The sequence below is a fragment of the Colius striatus genome, chromosome 5 (assembly GCF_028858725.1).
Source record: "Colius striatus isolate bColStr4 chromosome 5, bColStr4.1.hap1, whole genome shotgun sequence".
NCBI lineage: Eukaryota > Metazoa > Chordata > Aves > Coliiformes > Coliidae > Colius > Colius striatus.
Genome location: NC_084763.1, coordinates 41732056 through 41746561, shown reverse-complemented (window position 1 = coordinate 41746561; position 14506 = coordinate 41732056). Strand labels below are relative to the sequence as shown.

Here is a 14506-nt window from a genome sequence, read left to right as displayed (position 1 = left end):
AAGCTACCACACCAAAAAATTTAGAAGTTTTCTCCCAGGAAGAAGAGCTACATCTAGCCAGCAGCTTGATCCACATCTTTCACAGATGGAATGCCTTTGTGTAAAAGAATATACTCTTGTTCTCTCCCAAAATAATCTAAATATTCACAAGTGACTTTTTTTTCAGTACAGGCCTATGCCTAAGCTCCATTAATCTCTTCCATTGTAATACTGAAGTAGGACTTTGAGGGTAAAAATTTAAACATCTAGTTTAAAAAAAGACATACTTAAGTTGGGCAAATTCAAGTACTAGTAAAAATCTATTTAAATCACTGAGATCTACTAAAGTTGAAAAGGAAAAGCAGGACATTAAAGGCAAAGTTAATTACACACCACAAATACTGTGTATTTATCCAATTTTAAATGGTATCTCTTCATAGTGCTTTCTATACTCCTCAAGGCAAGTATATGTCTGGCACCCTCTAGCATTACCTGACATATGAACAACAACCAACATCTTCATTAGTATCTAAATATGCACTGCCCTAAATGTTAGAATACAAAATGTCAGAACAGGAAGATAAAGCAATGTAATTCAACATACAGAAACCGAACTTCAAAATATTCCTCCTACCTGTCCCAGTCGTCATCTCCCGCTCTTCTTCTCCAAGATCTTTCTGCACCAGGCTTATCAAACTGATCAAAATCATCATCTGTAAAAAATATTAAATAATTCTTACGGAAATGAAAGGTTTCTGAAGAATCCTCTTTGGTGACATTGAAAATGGGGGTGCTAGATGCAAAATAGCTTTTTCTAGTTTCCATTTTCACATGAGGAAAACAGATGAATACCAACACACGTAGATAATTTTTTTAAAATCACAATGTACTACATAGCTTTCCCTTTTCTCACTACTGAAGTGAGTATGACTCAAGAAAAATAGAGCACGAGATAAATCACTGGAAAGGCTATCAACAAAGTGATCCCAGAGGCAGGAGCTCCCAGAACTCCACGAAACCAAGGTGCAATGGAGGTGAAGGGAACTACATTGGTCAGATTTCTGCTTGCCTTAGGTGTCACAAGCCATATACCCCCACTGAGCCTGCAAACACACTTTGAAACTAGGAATACTCCTCAGGTCAACACAAGGCAGGATGGTACCAGTAACCCAAAACAGAAGAGGGAAGTCAGGTGTGATACATCATCAGTTACCTCAGTGGGGCCATTAAAAACACCAGAAGTTGCTGAAGCAGGTTACACTGTACCTAAGCATTCCATAATACCTAGGCTTTCCATAATAAAACTGGTTCTCCATGTATTTCTTCCAATAAGTACGCTCACTTTAGTCTGTTAAATCACAGATTATTCTTGCATAGCTTAGTTTGCAAATTACCATTTTGCTACTTAAAAATGTTAAAACTACTATTTATCTGCAAAAGAAATATGAAGTTTATCTGCTCTGTGGAGATATCCAGATGTTTTATCATCTCTAAAGTGGAAGCACATACTTCAGAAACACTCAACTCTTACTCTCCCATCCTGTGGCTAAAGACCAACACAGAATGTACACTTGAAATTCATGCCTTTTCACACATTTTCCAAAAGCCAAACAAGCTGACAAATAAAACTTGAGGAAACTGCAGTTTAATGGTCTGTAAAACACAGGAGGTTGGACAATCCAGTCCTTCCAGTCTGAACTGGTGAACACTAAGATGCCATATATCCACTCACTCTACTGACTCTATTTGTACTCAACTCTTTGACTAAGTTCAGTCAGTGCCAAGGATCAATTGTATTTTTTGCATGAGTCAGCAGCACAGGGGATGGAGGATGGCGTTTACAGTCAGTTCATTACAGATGGACTTTTCTGTTGCTTCTTCTCAGGAAGAGGCCTCCTCATACTGCCCACTGCTACACTGTCAGGTCCCTTCCACGGGAGATAGTCCCTCACGAATTTCTCCAGTGTGGATCCTTCCCATGTGCTGCAGCTCCTCACAAACTGCTGCAGCATGAGTCATCCACAGGGAGAACAGTCCTTCAGGTACCAACTGCTCCAGCCTGAGTACTTCACAGCATCACAAGTCCTGACAGCAAACCTGCTCTGGCGTGGGCTCCTCTCTCCCCACAAGCTCACAGATCCTGCCAGGAACTTGATCCAATGTAGGCTTCCCACAGAGTCATAGCCTCCTGGAGGCATCCACCTGTTCCAGAGTGGGGTCCTCCACAGACTGAGGGTGGATCTCTGCTTCCTGGTGGCCTCCATGGACTGCAGGGCACAGCTGCCTCATCATGGGCTGCACCACAGGTCACAGGAGACTCTTCCAGGGCCTAAACATCTCCTCCTTCTCCACTAACCTTGGTGTCTCTGGAGATGTTTTCACATTCTCACTCCCTCTTGCTGCTGCAGTTTAGCAACTGCATAGCCACTTCTTCCTCCTTCTCCAACACATTAATCACAGAGGTGTTATGTCAGTCACTAATTGGCCAGGCCGTGGGCAGCTGTGGGTCCATCTTAGAATTGACTAGCACTGGCTCTGTCAGCTACAGGGGAAGCTTGTCAGCAGTTTGTTTAAAGAAGCCAATCCTGTAGCCCTCCCCCGCCACCAAACCTGGCCCAGGCAAAACCACTACAACTACCTTCCTCTTCAATATTAAATTAGCAAATTTTATGGTCTCTGAAGAAAAAAGAAAATATTGCAGTGATTATTTTAGTGCACTGCCATTTCAAAGGCACAAATACCTTACACTATTTTAACAGCTGGATTGCAGTAATCTATTGACTTGACATAACCACCTCCAAAGACTACTTTTTTAAGGCAATGTGACTAATATTGCAGCAATCCAAAGTGTCCACATGTGATTAACACAGATCAAAACAATGACCACAACCAGGAAGGCAGTAACTTCTTTGTAAGATATCTCTGCTTGTTTGCAAGATACCATTATTTTTTCATGTCAGACACCACTTTTAGAACTACAGGGAACTGTATTGTAAGCCAACAACACTTGAAGGCAAGACCTTAGCTCGTCAGCACACAATTCTCACACAGATGGGCCTTCATGTCAGCCAGGTTTAAATCTAGGCAATGCAAAGCTATATGTCATATCCTTTTTCTCTGTTAAGATCTCTACACAGAAAAAAAAAATAAGCAAAGAAAACCAACAACTCACTCTTCAATATCACTCATAGTACTTGTTTCAGGTCAGCTAGTTAAGGTTCACAGCCACAGAAGTGCTATATCACTGTTAGTGAAGAAACAATATCAAAAGATGGTCCAACTTCCAGGTTTCTGGTTCCACAACTCAGTCAACATCATGAACTTCCAGCTCTTCCAACCACTTCAAATTTTTCACATCCTATTCCTTATTTATGAGCAACTCCTAATAAATCCAAAGCTGAATTACATCTATAATATATCCATAAAACCTACCAAAAAGCCCTTTTCACACATTCCCTCACGCCGCAAGCATACAAAAGCCTCAAAAATGACCGTCAATCTGTGTGTGGTGACTGCAGGTTCTAAAAACTGTCCCACCCAGGTCTCCATCACCTCTATTCTCATGCCTTCTCTCACACACTTAGGATATCAAGATCTTTGATCTTATCAATGCTTACAGATACCTGAAGAGCCTGTGTCAAGACAGGGTGTCAAGACAATGGGAAGAGTCTTTTTTCTGTATGATGGGAAGAGTCTTTTTTCTGTATCAATGGGTGATAGGAAAAGGGATAATGGGCACAAGCTGGAACATAAAAAGTTCCACTTAACACAAGGGAAAAAATCTCTTTACTGTGAGGGTGGGGAGCCCTGGCACAGGCTGTCCAGAAAGGCTGTGAAGTCTCTTTCTAAGGAGGTTTTCAAAAACTGCCTGGATTCGTTTCTATGCAACCTGATCATTCTGTGATCTTTGTGACAGAGACAGCTTTTCTTTTCTATGCTTATTTCTTCTGTGAGAGCTGACACTGACAATAAGCATCACATATTATGTAATCTTAACATTAAGTGTAGTCAGGGCCCAAAGCAGGTTCTCCTCTATGATACGCAGCCCTCCTCTATGATAAGAAGGTCACAACAGTCACACATCTACCACAAGTGTTCACTGCCAGCTTCAACACTTGTGAGACAACGAGCACTGCAATAGACACAGGCCTTACACCTGCAATGCTATACCTAGCAAATCTCAGTGAGGCATCATTTTTCCATTTTCACATTTCTCCTATGTGTCTAGGAAATAACACTGGAAAATACCAGTAAACAACAACAAGCCTAACACTTATGCATGTTTCTCCTTGAGAAACTCCATAGTCAATGTTTGTGTCAAGTGTGGTTAAGTGCCCGTAAAACATTAACTTGCACACAAAGGAACACTCAGTATCAGCAGAGCACAAAACCACTGACAGCAAGACCCAAAGATTTCTTCCCCCCCCCCCCCCCCTTCCATGTGGCGGATGAGAGAATTAAAAACTGAGTGGGAGGTGTATTGTGTTTGCATGGCAAGGCTTTGATAGCAGGAGAAGCTACAGAGGTGGTCTCTGGGAAAAGCTGCAAGAAGCTTCCCCTATGACCAAGAGAGTCAAGGCCAGCTGGACCCACTCGTGGACAAGGCTGAGCCCACCAGTGACAGGGGTAGCACTTCCAGTATAACATATTTAGGGGGCGGGGGAAGTTACTGTGTCACAGTAATTTCAGCCAAACAGAGGAGTAAGAATATATATATCTGTTCTCCCCTGTCCAGCTGATGAAGGAAGAAACAGAGTAGGTTTGTTGGGCATCTGACACCTAGCCAGGGTCAATCCCTCACAGGGGGAGTCCATGAACATAAGTTTTTAAAGCAGGAAAATGGTCACTGTATGAACTGGAACACATTTTTTATTTCTTCCAGCAGTATCAGCACAGCCTAGAAAGGTAATCATGCATAGGAACTATTGTGAAGACATGAGATACAACTACAGCTCCTCATTTCAATTCAAGGCTGTTATTGGCAATCGAGATGAGTGTTCACGAGCTGAAAGATCCTCACAGGGGAGTACAAACTCCTTTCCAGGCAGCACCGAGGAAAAAAAAAAAAACACCAAGACCTATCAAATACCAAAAAAATCACTAACCATAAGGAAGCAGGACAAGTCAGTTACAGAGGAAAACAATAAAATAATCCACCACTTGGCTCTTCCTACTGCAACTGAAAGAAAATCGCCGTTATTAAAGCGACAGACAAGTTGAAGGATGCTGTGGAGACTGATTAACACTGGCTGTTTTGTTAGAGCAGTCTGACCCACAAGGGTCTGGCCAGCTGTGAACCAGAATAAGCACAGACAAACACACTTGGTTCCCCATACTAAAAAGTTCTTATTTGCTTTATACTTACCCAGGTGTAGCACCAGCAGTGCCATAAGCTGCTCTCTCTACACAGTTTATTTTTTAGTTTTATAATATACGGCTAGAACTGTTTTCTTTTTTCCTGCGTAACAAACAGTACAAATCCACAAAATTCAAGCCTCATTTCCTCTTTGGCTCTGCTGATGGTAGTTTCTAACTCTGTAGACATCCTTTCAATACAACCTTCACTAATCATTTTTCTATGTAAAATGGAAGTCCTAAGCTACACAGTCAAGTCTCACAAGTGTAGGAGGTGAATCAGCAGGAACATTGCAGAGCTTTTAAGATCTTAAAATGGTACCAACGTAGCCTAAAAATGCAGTCCTACATAGCAACTGTTGCTAAGATGAAGCATTTTACTGCACTGAAATGGCCAAGACTTCTAGACTAGTAAAAACACTTGATGACAGCATCATTCGCCTTCCTAGAAATACACCTGCACTCTTTCTGGAACACTAACCACATGCTGTCTCATAAACCTTAACAGCACAAAATGTTGTAGTTTACTTTGCTTCAATATTATACTATCAAGAACATAAAACATACTATTAGTTTTAGGCACAAAAAAAGCAACAAGATTTCTCCATATCCAAACCTAGACGGAGATGTCACACTGATCCAACAGGTCAGTGGTTTAAAAAAAAGTATTACGTACTGTTTATCCAACAGGTCTTTTAATAAAGTTAAGCTAAATAAAGTTAAGCTGCACCACTCTTAGGAAGAATAGGGAAGGGAGCTACTGGAGAATCAATTAAAAAAAAAAAGATGAAATTAATGGAAAAATGTCATTTACCAGACAAAAATACATCACTTCTCTGTGTGTAGATTTAATGTTGAACTTAAGTCCATCTTGATCTATCCTATTCCCTGGTATCATATTTAAAACATTAAACATCTTCACAGCATTTCAAGCACAAGTTTCCAGACTAAAAACAGCTTAGCAGCTTATCTTTAGGTACTAGTTTACTTCTACTAAATATCTTTCTTCATATTTCATTGCAAAAGTTTACACATGTATTGTGAAGCTTAAGTGCACCACTTAAAAACAGACCTATCTTTCTGCCCAACAGTGAACTGAATTTCAGTATCTTTTGCTATACGATACAGAAAAGTAGTAATTTTCATATGGAAAATCTGTGCCTAAAACACAGGCTGGCAATGTAACTGCACCATTAACAACAGCTCAACAAACATCCCTAGTAAAGAATCGCAACAGCACCTAGCACTAAGAACACAAAGTCTCCTTGGATTCAGAAATACACTTGCTTTGGAAAAATATTTTAAGTCTTACAGTGCTTGCCTCACAAACGCTGAGCAGTGAATAAAGGTCAAGAGTTTAAATGAAATCTTCATAAACTCAGTTCCCAAATGGCTTCAGGTACTGATGAAAAACTGGTTCCAGAAACTCTCCAGTATCCTTCATAATCATGAGAAGTTATAGTTAAAACTGAGGCAGTATTTCAGCAGAACATAAAATGAGACCAATCACATTACTTACCTGGAGTTTTTTTAGTCAAGTCAGTGACAACCATAATCTGAAATTATTTTGGACAAGAAGTTCTGACTTAAAATCTGAGGGTTTGTATTTGGTGCAATAAAACATGGTTTCTCTTTTGTAAAAACAGCTGATAGTAAGGCTGTGCTTAATTTAGATGGCCTGAAATGAGAGTAAATTCAGAAGAACATGACTTTCAGTGCGAGCCTATTAAAGAAGTAGGAAGAGATTAAAGCAAAACTGCCTGCCACAAGCTCATTCAAGTAGTGTTTCTTGGCATTAGTCCTTCAATGGTACAATAGCCCATGATGGCATATTTGTATTTCATGAACCATAAACTCTGTAGCCCTTTGACATTTGAAGAAGTTAGTGTGCATAGTCCAATACAATTCTAAGTTGTAGTGCATTGGACTTGCATGGCAAAATTTTGGTAAAGGAAAGGCTACAGGGTTGGCTTTTGTCAGAAGCTGACAGAAGCTTCTCTCACGTCCAGTAGAGCCAACGACAACTGGCTCCACGATGGGCCTGCTGTTGGCCATGGCTGAGTCTATCATCAACTGGCAGCGTCTCTGGCATAACAGACTAAAGGTGGCAAAAAGCTATGGCACAGCAGCAAATGCAGCTAGAGAGAGGAGTGAATATATGTGAAAGACAACTCAGCAGACACCAAGGTCAGTGAGAGGAAGAAGTGCATCAGGCGCTAGAGCAGTTTCCCTTGCAGTCTGTGGTGCAGCCCACAATGAGGCCCTGCCCCTCATGGAAGCCACAGGGGAGCAGAGATCCACCTGCAGTCCAGGGAGCACTCCATGCCGGAGCAAGGGGTTGCCCAAAGGAGACTGTGACCCAGGGGGAAGCCCACACAGCAGCAGCTCCTAGCAGGACATGTGGAGAGAGGAGCTCACACTGAACCAAGTTTGCTGTCAGGACTTTTGATCCCATTGAAGATCCACACTGGAGTACAGTCTGTTCCTGAAGGACTGTACCCTGTGGAAGGGACCCACACTAGAGCAGTTTGTGAAGAATTGTAGCCCATGGAAAGGACATGGGTTGAAGAAGTTTTTAGAAGACTCTCCTGTGTGGAGCAGAAGAGTGTGAGGAGCATCCCCTGTGCCCCCCCCCAAGTAGGAAGGAGCAGCAGAGACAATTTGTGCTAAACTGAGCACAGCCCCCATTCCCCCTGCACTGCTGCAGGACTGAGGAAGTAGTAAAGATAAAGAGTAAAGATAAACCTGGGAAGAAGAGAGGGGCAGTGGCAGATTACTTTTAAGATTTAGGTTTTACTTCTTACCTCTCTTCTCTGATTTGTTGATAAACGAAACTAATTTCCCCAAGTCAAGTCTGTTTTGCCCACGATGCAATTGGTGAGTGATTTCCCTGTCCTTATCTCAACCCATGAACCTTTCACTATATTTTCTCTCTGCTGGCCAGTTGAAGAGGGGAGTGACAGAGCAGCTTTGGTAGGCACCTGGTGACCAATCAGGGTCAATCCACCACATATAGCACCCAGTTGCATCAGTTCATCTAATAAAATGGGATATAATACTCAGAGACCAAAATACAGCCTGCCCTCCACCCACTTTTATCTAGGCACAGATGCAGAATCTATTTCCACTCCCTGTATGCTGTTGCCATGTAGCCTGAAGCACAAGTTCAACTGAATTTGTCACAGCAGAGAATTTTTACTGCATCTTTGAATTGGATAGTGACCCACAACACAGAGAAAAGTACTTACTGTGCTAGCAGTATAAGCCTTTTACCATTTTTTATCAACAGCTTCACAAGAGGTTTTATAGCCAGTACATTGCTGAGAGCAGAAGAGTAGCCCTCAGATTTTTTAAAATGAAATTAAATTGATGACAGCTTAAGCTCAAACTGGAGGAATAACGTAACAAGTTGTCACGTTAAGAGTGGTTTTGCAGAAAACAAACCCCCCTGCATTCTAACTCTCCTCCCCAAGGTGGAAGACTAGGTGTTGCCTAAGTTTAAATTCTGAGTGATACCTAGTTTGCCACTATCAGTCCAGTCGTGTTTAATATATTAAACTATCACAATTCTGTATACACTAATAGTGGGAGGCACTTTTAGTCTAGCCACACCCATGAACTGGCACAGCCACACTCTAGGACTTGGTCTCATTCAATGAGAAACCATGACCACTAGCTACTTAGTAGAGCTTTATTCATGCAATAGATATACAGGTTCTTTTACCAATTACCAGTGATAAATACACTGTCTGCAAAACACGTGTAAATAGAAGTACTGTTAAGTATAAAACACCCAACAAAGTCACAGACAATACAGCCTGGCTATAAATGTTAGAGACCCTCAAGAGAGATTTCCAGGTTTTCTAAAGAAGAGCCTAGTCTAAGTCTCACCCAAGGCATCCCTGGAGGGGAGCAGGCTCAGCCCACCAACTGATACCAGGAGTCAGAGGCAGTTTGCAATGAAGTTTCCCTTGACTTGTTAATGATGTTGTCTTCCTCCATATCCTCCCTTTCTTTAGCCATTTTTACACCTTTTTTTTTTACCTTCAAGGTGAACTTCGAGTGACTCTAGTCAGAAATACTTTTATTATGATTGGTGTAAAATTCTCTCACCTCACACTTAAAGGTACAGTTTACAAAAAACTCAGGGTGCAGACTCAAGGAGGAGTGGTCACACCTTGGAGGCAGGTAGCCTTCAGGATGGAGGTGTGTTTTAGTATTATAATGACATTATAATGAGCAATGTTCAAAAGAAGGACAGCATTTTGTCAACATTTGACAGACTGTTAGCTCAGGGTACCACATGTGCTGCTTATCAGTTCTAGAGGACTCATTCCTGTATATCATCACAGAGCCTGACTGCAGAGTCTCCACTCTGGTGTTTTGCAGGGAATTGCTGTGTAGTGGATTCCTCACATATAAGCTGCAGCTGCCACCCACCCTGTAAGCTTTTTCAGTTTTATACCTTTCCCTAATTTCTGAACATTGCCATATTTACAGTGTAAGTTTTAATTTCAAAGCCATTTCAGTAATTATTCCACACAGGTTCAGAGGCACATAAACACCCATTTGGCTACTCTTGGTACAAAATTTCCAGCAGGAATATGTGGCAGATATATGTAGATGGGGCTCTCTTTAGTTCCTCCCTCGCCCCATGCCTTGTCACAATTCACATCCCAAGAAGATCTATACTCAAAGCTGTCTAGATCACTGAAGTCCATCAGAAATCAGTCAATCTGCAAGAAAGTTTTCCCTTATTTCAGTATGGCAGACAATCAGAATTGCTCCTTGCTTTGTTTCAGTGATGGTGTGTTGTTTACCCTGAAAACAAATGTCCTTAAATGAGATTACTGCAGTCAACTTAGAGATAGAATTTTTCTCTTGGTACTTAAAAATCAGCACCTATACAATACAGTTGTTACATTACACTATAAGCAGATGATCACTGAACAACCCAAGTTGGAAGGGACCTCAAAACACTATCTGATCCACCCTTTCACAGGAAAGGAAGCCTAGATAATTGTCCAGCACCCTCTGCAATCACATCTTGAAAACCTCCATTACAGAGACTTGATCCCATCCCTGAGGTGGCTGTTCCCGTGATTGATTTTTCTTACTGTAACAAAAAAAACCCAGCATTTTTTATATTGAATGAAACCACTCCTGGTGCAGCTTGTAGCTGTTGCCCCTTGTCTCCTACATGAGTCTCCTTGTGAAGTCAGGGTCTCTATCCTCTTTGTAGCTGCCCTTTAAGTAATATGATTTTACAAAATATTCCACATGTCTGCACTTGTTCTGGCTTTACATGAAAGTTTGAATGAAAGTTTGGGAACTGTTACCTTCACTGTATCAATGGACTACGGAGCAACCAAAAGCCCTCAAAGTCCCTCATCATCACTTAGCACAGCCACCTTGGCTGTTTCAGTACAGCTAATTTGAATGAAGTTGCACAGCAAAGGAATTTGTGAAGTAATAGGAAGCTGTGAATCACTTCCAGGGAACTCACAGATCACCATTTGAAAATTTCCCAGTTTATGCTTATGAAACTTAGCACTGAAAGAGCCTTTATCTTCATTCTTAGAAAGCTTAGCTGCACCAATATTTGGTCACAAAAGTACATGACTACTTTAACCATACAAATTAAACCAGCATTTTGCAAGAGCCTGAGTTATAATGAGTCCACAAATAAGACCAATGAATTCACACACGTCATCCACCAGGCAAATCACTTTCCTTCTATCCCACCAAATATATTTAAATGCTCAGACAACATAGCCATTTTACACTTCATTTTTCAGCCTTGCATCACATCTTTATAGAATATGTAAACTTTAAACTTCATCTTCAAAACTAGAACTACCTCTTTGTCAACTGTGCTACCCTGCAATGACAGCAAACTAACACCCCATTTATTTTTTCAAGACGTATTTTTGTCCTACTTTATCCATCATTAGAGCCTTTTTGACTTTTTCCTAAGGAAAAAATGGGGTACTGTTACCTCCATGTTTTAAAGTCTTTCCCTTCCCCTAAAAAGTAAAAAAACCCTAAATTCAAACATTATTTACGACTGTCAAAACTTTAACAGATTTAAAACATTTAAGCCAAATAACCACTTAGTCCTGGACTTTCACCTCGTATGCCTTCTTTCCCATTTCTTACCGCTATTGACTTCAGACAGCAGCACTTTACCCTTTCCAAAAAGAGCCACCTGTTTCATTCCTGTTCAGATCTAGTGGTGTTTACTGAGTTTTAAAAGTCCTATTTAACAATCTGGACCAGGATTTTCCTTGATACAGGAGTAAGCATGTGACAACACCTCTGGGCTGCACAGTGATCTTCTAAACAAACACTCCTTACATAGGGCAAGGATCATATTTAATTGGCCACCAATTATTGATGAGCCCAGTGTCAATGCTGAACAAACAACTGTAGTACAAAGGGATCCTAACTCATGGTTAGACAAAAACGATTTGCCACAACAACAAAAAAAGCAAAATTTCACACTTAGTTGAAGTTTTTCTGTTGTATGCACCTTTGTAGATGAAAGCATGTTCACTCAACTGGCAGAGCAGCTTTAAACACAAGAAATAAAATGCTTTAAAAGTGACACTTAAAATTACTCTGTCCTTCTAGTGCTAGAAAAAATAACACTTCCAGAGATGGAACATGCATGCAAAGTTTACTTCCACATCATAAATAACTGATCAGAACCACAGAAAGTAGCATATATATTTCTGTAAAATAACTGCCGAAGCAATGACAAATATATTCAAATATTTACTGTTTTGCTAATCAGTGCTGTCCTCCTTAACCTTCTTTCCAAATTACTCAGCTCCTAAATTTGGGGATTTCTTTGTAAAATCTACCTTTAGTGGGGAATTTGTGGTTTTGTACTTTGTTACCAATTTGGCAGTCAGACTACTTAGGTGAGTGATCACCCATGGACAAGCCACACACTCTGTGACATCTACTTACAGAAAAGACAATGACTAAAATCAGTACAGACTTTTGTAGAAACACTGACAAGGGTGTTAACTGACAACTCTGGTCAGTCTTTATAAAACTGTTATTCTCTGGGAAAACAAGGTCCACAGTTCTAGAAACAGACACGTTCTCTGAATGTCTGTCAAAGGCTTCTGTGTGACACGTGCAAATCTTTCTTTAAATCACTCAATCAAATGCTTTCACTTTAAAATTTGCTTAGTAAACCGATCAGAACCACAAAGGATTTTGAGATGTCATTTAAAATGCTGTGCGAGTAAATGTCCTTAGTCAAGAAGAGCAGTGGCATGCCTGAGGTCAAGCATTGGTTTCTTTTTACACCTTCCAAGGGAGACCTCCTGTTTCTGGGCAGTCTGTAAAATAAGTTGCAACTACTCCCTATATGAGAGACAAGTTATTCGGACAACTATGAAAATGAGTGTCTTTAAATAAACACATCCATCCTACCCTGAAGTCCCGTAACTGCGATGAGTGATGAAGCTGTTGCCCTTTCCCGGCCCTGCCCCGACCAAGGGGCGACAACGTAACAGTTTCCACCACCGCACGACGGCAACCCCCATTAGCAAGAGAAGAGTCTCTGGGGCCTTACGGTGCCAAAGGAAGCTCCTGCTCCACGCCCCGGGAGCGCGGGGCCCACCCGATCCGCGCCCTACCAGCACACCAACCTCGCCGCCCCCGCGCAGGCGGGAGACGGACGGGCGGCGGGGGTCGGCGGCGCCAGCGGCCCGGGAAGGCCCCGCCAGCCGCCTCACCCTCAGGCAGGCCCCGCACCGCGCCTCAGCCGGCCTCCCTCACCCGCCAAGGCCTCAAAGCCGTGAGTGTCCCGCGCCCGCTCCCCTGCGAAGCCTTTCGGGGCCGCGACACTCACCAGCACCTCCTCCCAGGGCGGCAGCCATAGTTCTTCGCCTCGCCCAGATGGCGGCGGCTCCCTGCAGCGGCCCCGTGCCGCCCCCAGGAGCGGTGGAGCGCTGGCAGACGGGGAAGGGCTGGGATTCAGCGCCAGGTGGCTTGCCCTCCCGCCACCCCTCCGCACGCACCCGCCACGGCAGAACAACAAACTACCACAACATGGCGGCCGCCACTGCCGTCGCTGTCGTCGCCACCGCCCCCGCGCTGCATCATGGGATGGCGGAGGACCGGTCCCTCCCTCCCGGGGAGGGTGGGCAGCGGGCGCCGCTGGTTGGTCAGCCCGGGCCGGGGCGCTCGGAACGCAGCTCCGCGCATGGGCTGGGCGGCCTCCTGCCGGCGGCGCCGGGCGGCCGGGCTGAGCGGGGTGGCCCGTATGGCGGCCTCCGGGCCTCGGGGATGGGCTGTGGAGATGTGCCCGAGTATTTCCACCTATGCGGGCAGTCTGTAGGTCCCAGCCGCCTCACAGGCCCTGAGGAGGCTTCTGGCTGCGTACGGAGGTGGCCAAGATGCCTGCGGTGTCTCCACCTAACCGGGACTGGTAGTGCGGAGGGGGTAGGGGAGAAAGAGATGGTGCTTTTCAGCGCTCCCCCAGTCTCCCTGACCAGCATTTGTAGGTGTTTTTTTGTCGAAGTGGGAGGCAGCTTCGGAATGCACAGCCCACAGCAGGCTACATAGAGGCTTCAGTAGATCATAGGTCTTGATTGAACCCCCATATTCAGCTGCCTGCTGTGTGGGGAAAGAAAACATTATTAAAGTAACACCATGAAAAGGGCAGTTTGGGCTATACTAGATCTGTGATCTTCCATCTTTTGGGGCAAGCATGGGGGAGTGTTAACACATAAACTAAACGGAAACTGTTCAGGCTTCTCCACTCAGACTTCATCTGTGTGAACTTGAGAGGTTCAGTAACTAAATACAGTTTTGCTGCCAATGGAAAAGTCTCTTTTCTGATAGCCCTTTCTCTAAGCACTCCGGCCTGCTAACCTAGGTGCTCCTTCTCTCCTTTTCAAAGGACCTAGTGATTGTGTGTCCACAGAGTAGATCAGTTTGGATCACTGATCCAACAAGTTATTCACCAAAAAGAGTTTTCTGTTTGAGTTTCCTTCCTGCCTTTTCTTAGTTTTGATGAAGGGAATTGGGACTTGGTGGTATTCTGCACAGACTGAATTAAATGTGGTATAAAATTGTGCCTTGGTATAAAACTTTCAGGTTATGCTACATGTAAAGAAGTAAAATCTGATTTAAAACAGTTTAGTGAAGC

General features: G+C 43.0%; 1 protein-coding gene across 9 annotated transcripts in view; it reads right to left on the bottom strand.

The window, feature by feature from the left end:
* Positions 1 to 13446, bottom strand: part of RBM33 (RNA binding motif protein 33) — a 102315-nt gene extending 88869 nt beyond the window's left edge. For all 9 annotated transcript variants that reach the window (XR_009818834.1, XM_061997386.1, XM_061997388.1 and 6 more), the window contains exons 1-2: positions 13205 to 13446; positions 614 to 692 (exon numbers count right to left, since the gene is read on the bottom strand). Coding sequence is in view for 8 of the 9 variants with exons in the window: in XM_061997386.1 (XP_061853370.1) it covers positions 614 to 692; positions 13205 to 13232 (107 nt within the window). In the remaining variant the exon portion in view is untranslated. The remainder of the gene's footprint in view (positions 1 to 613; positions 693 to 13204) is intronic.
* Between the last annotated feature and the right edge of the window lie 1060 nt (positions 13447 to 14506).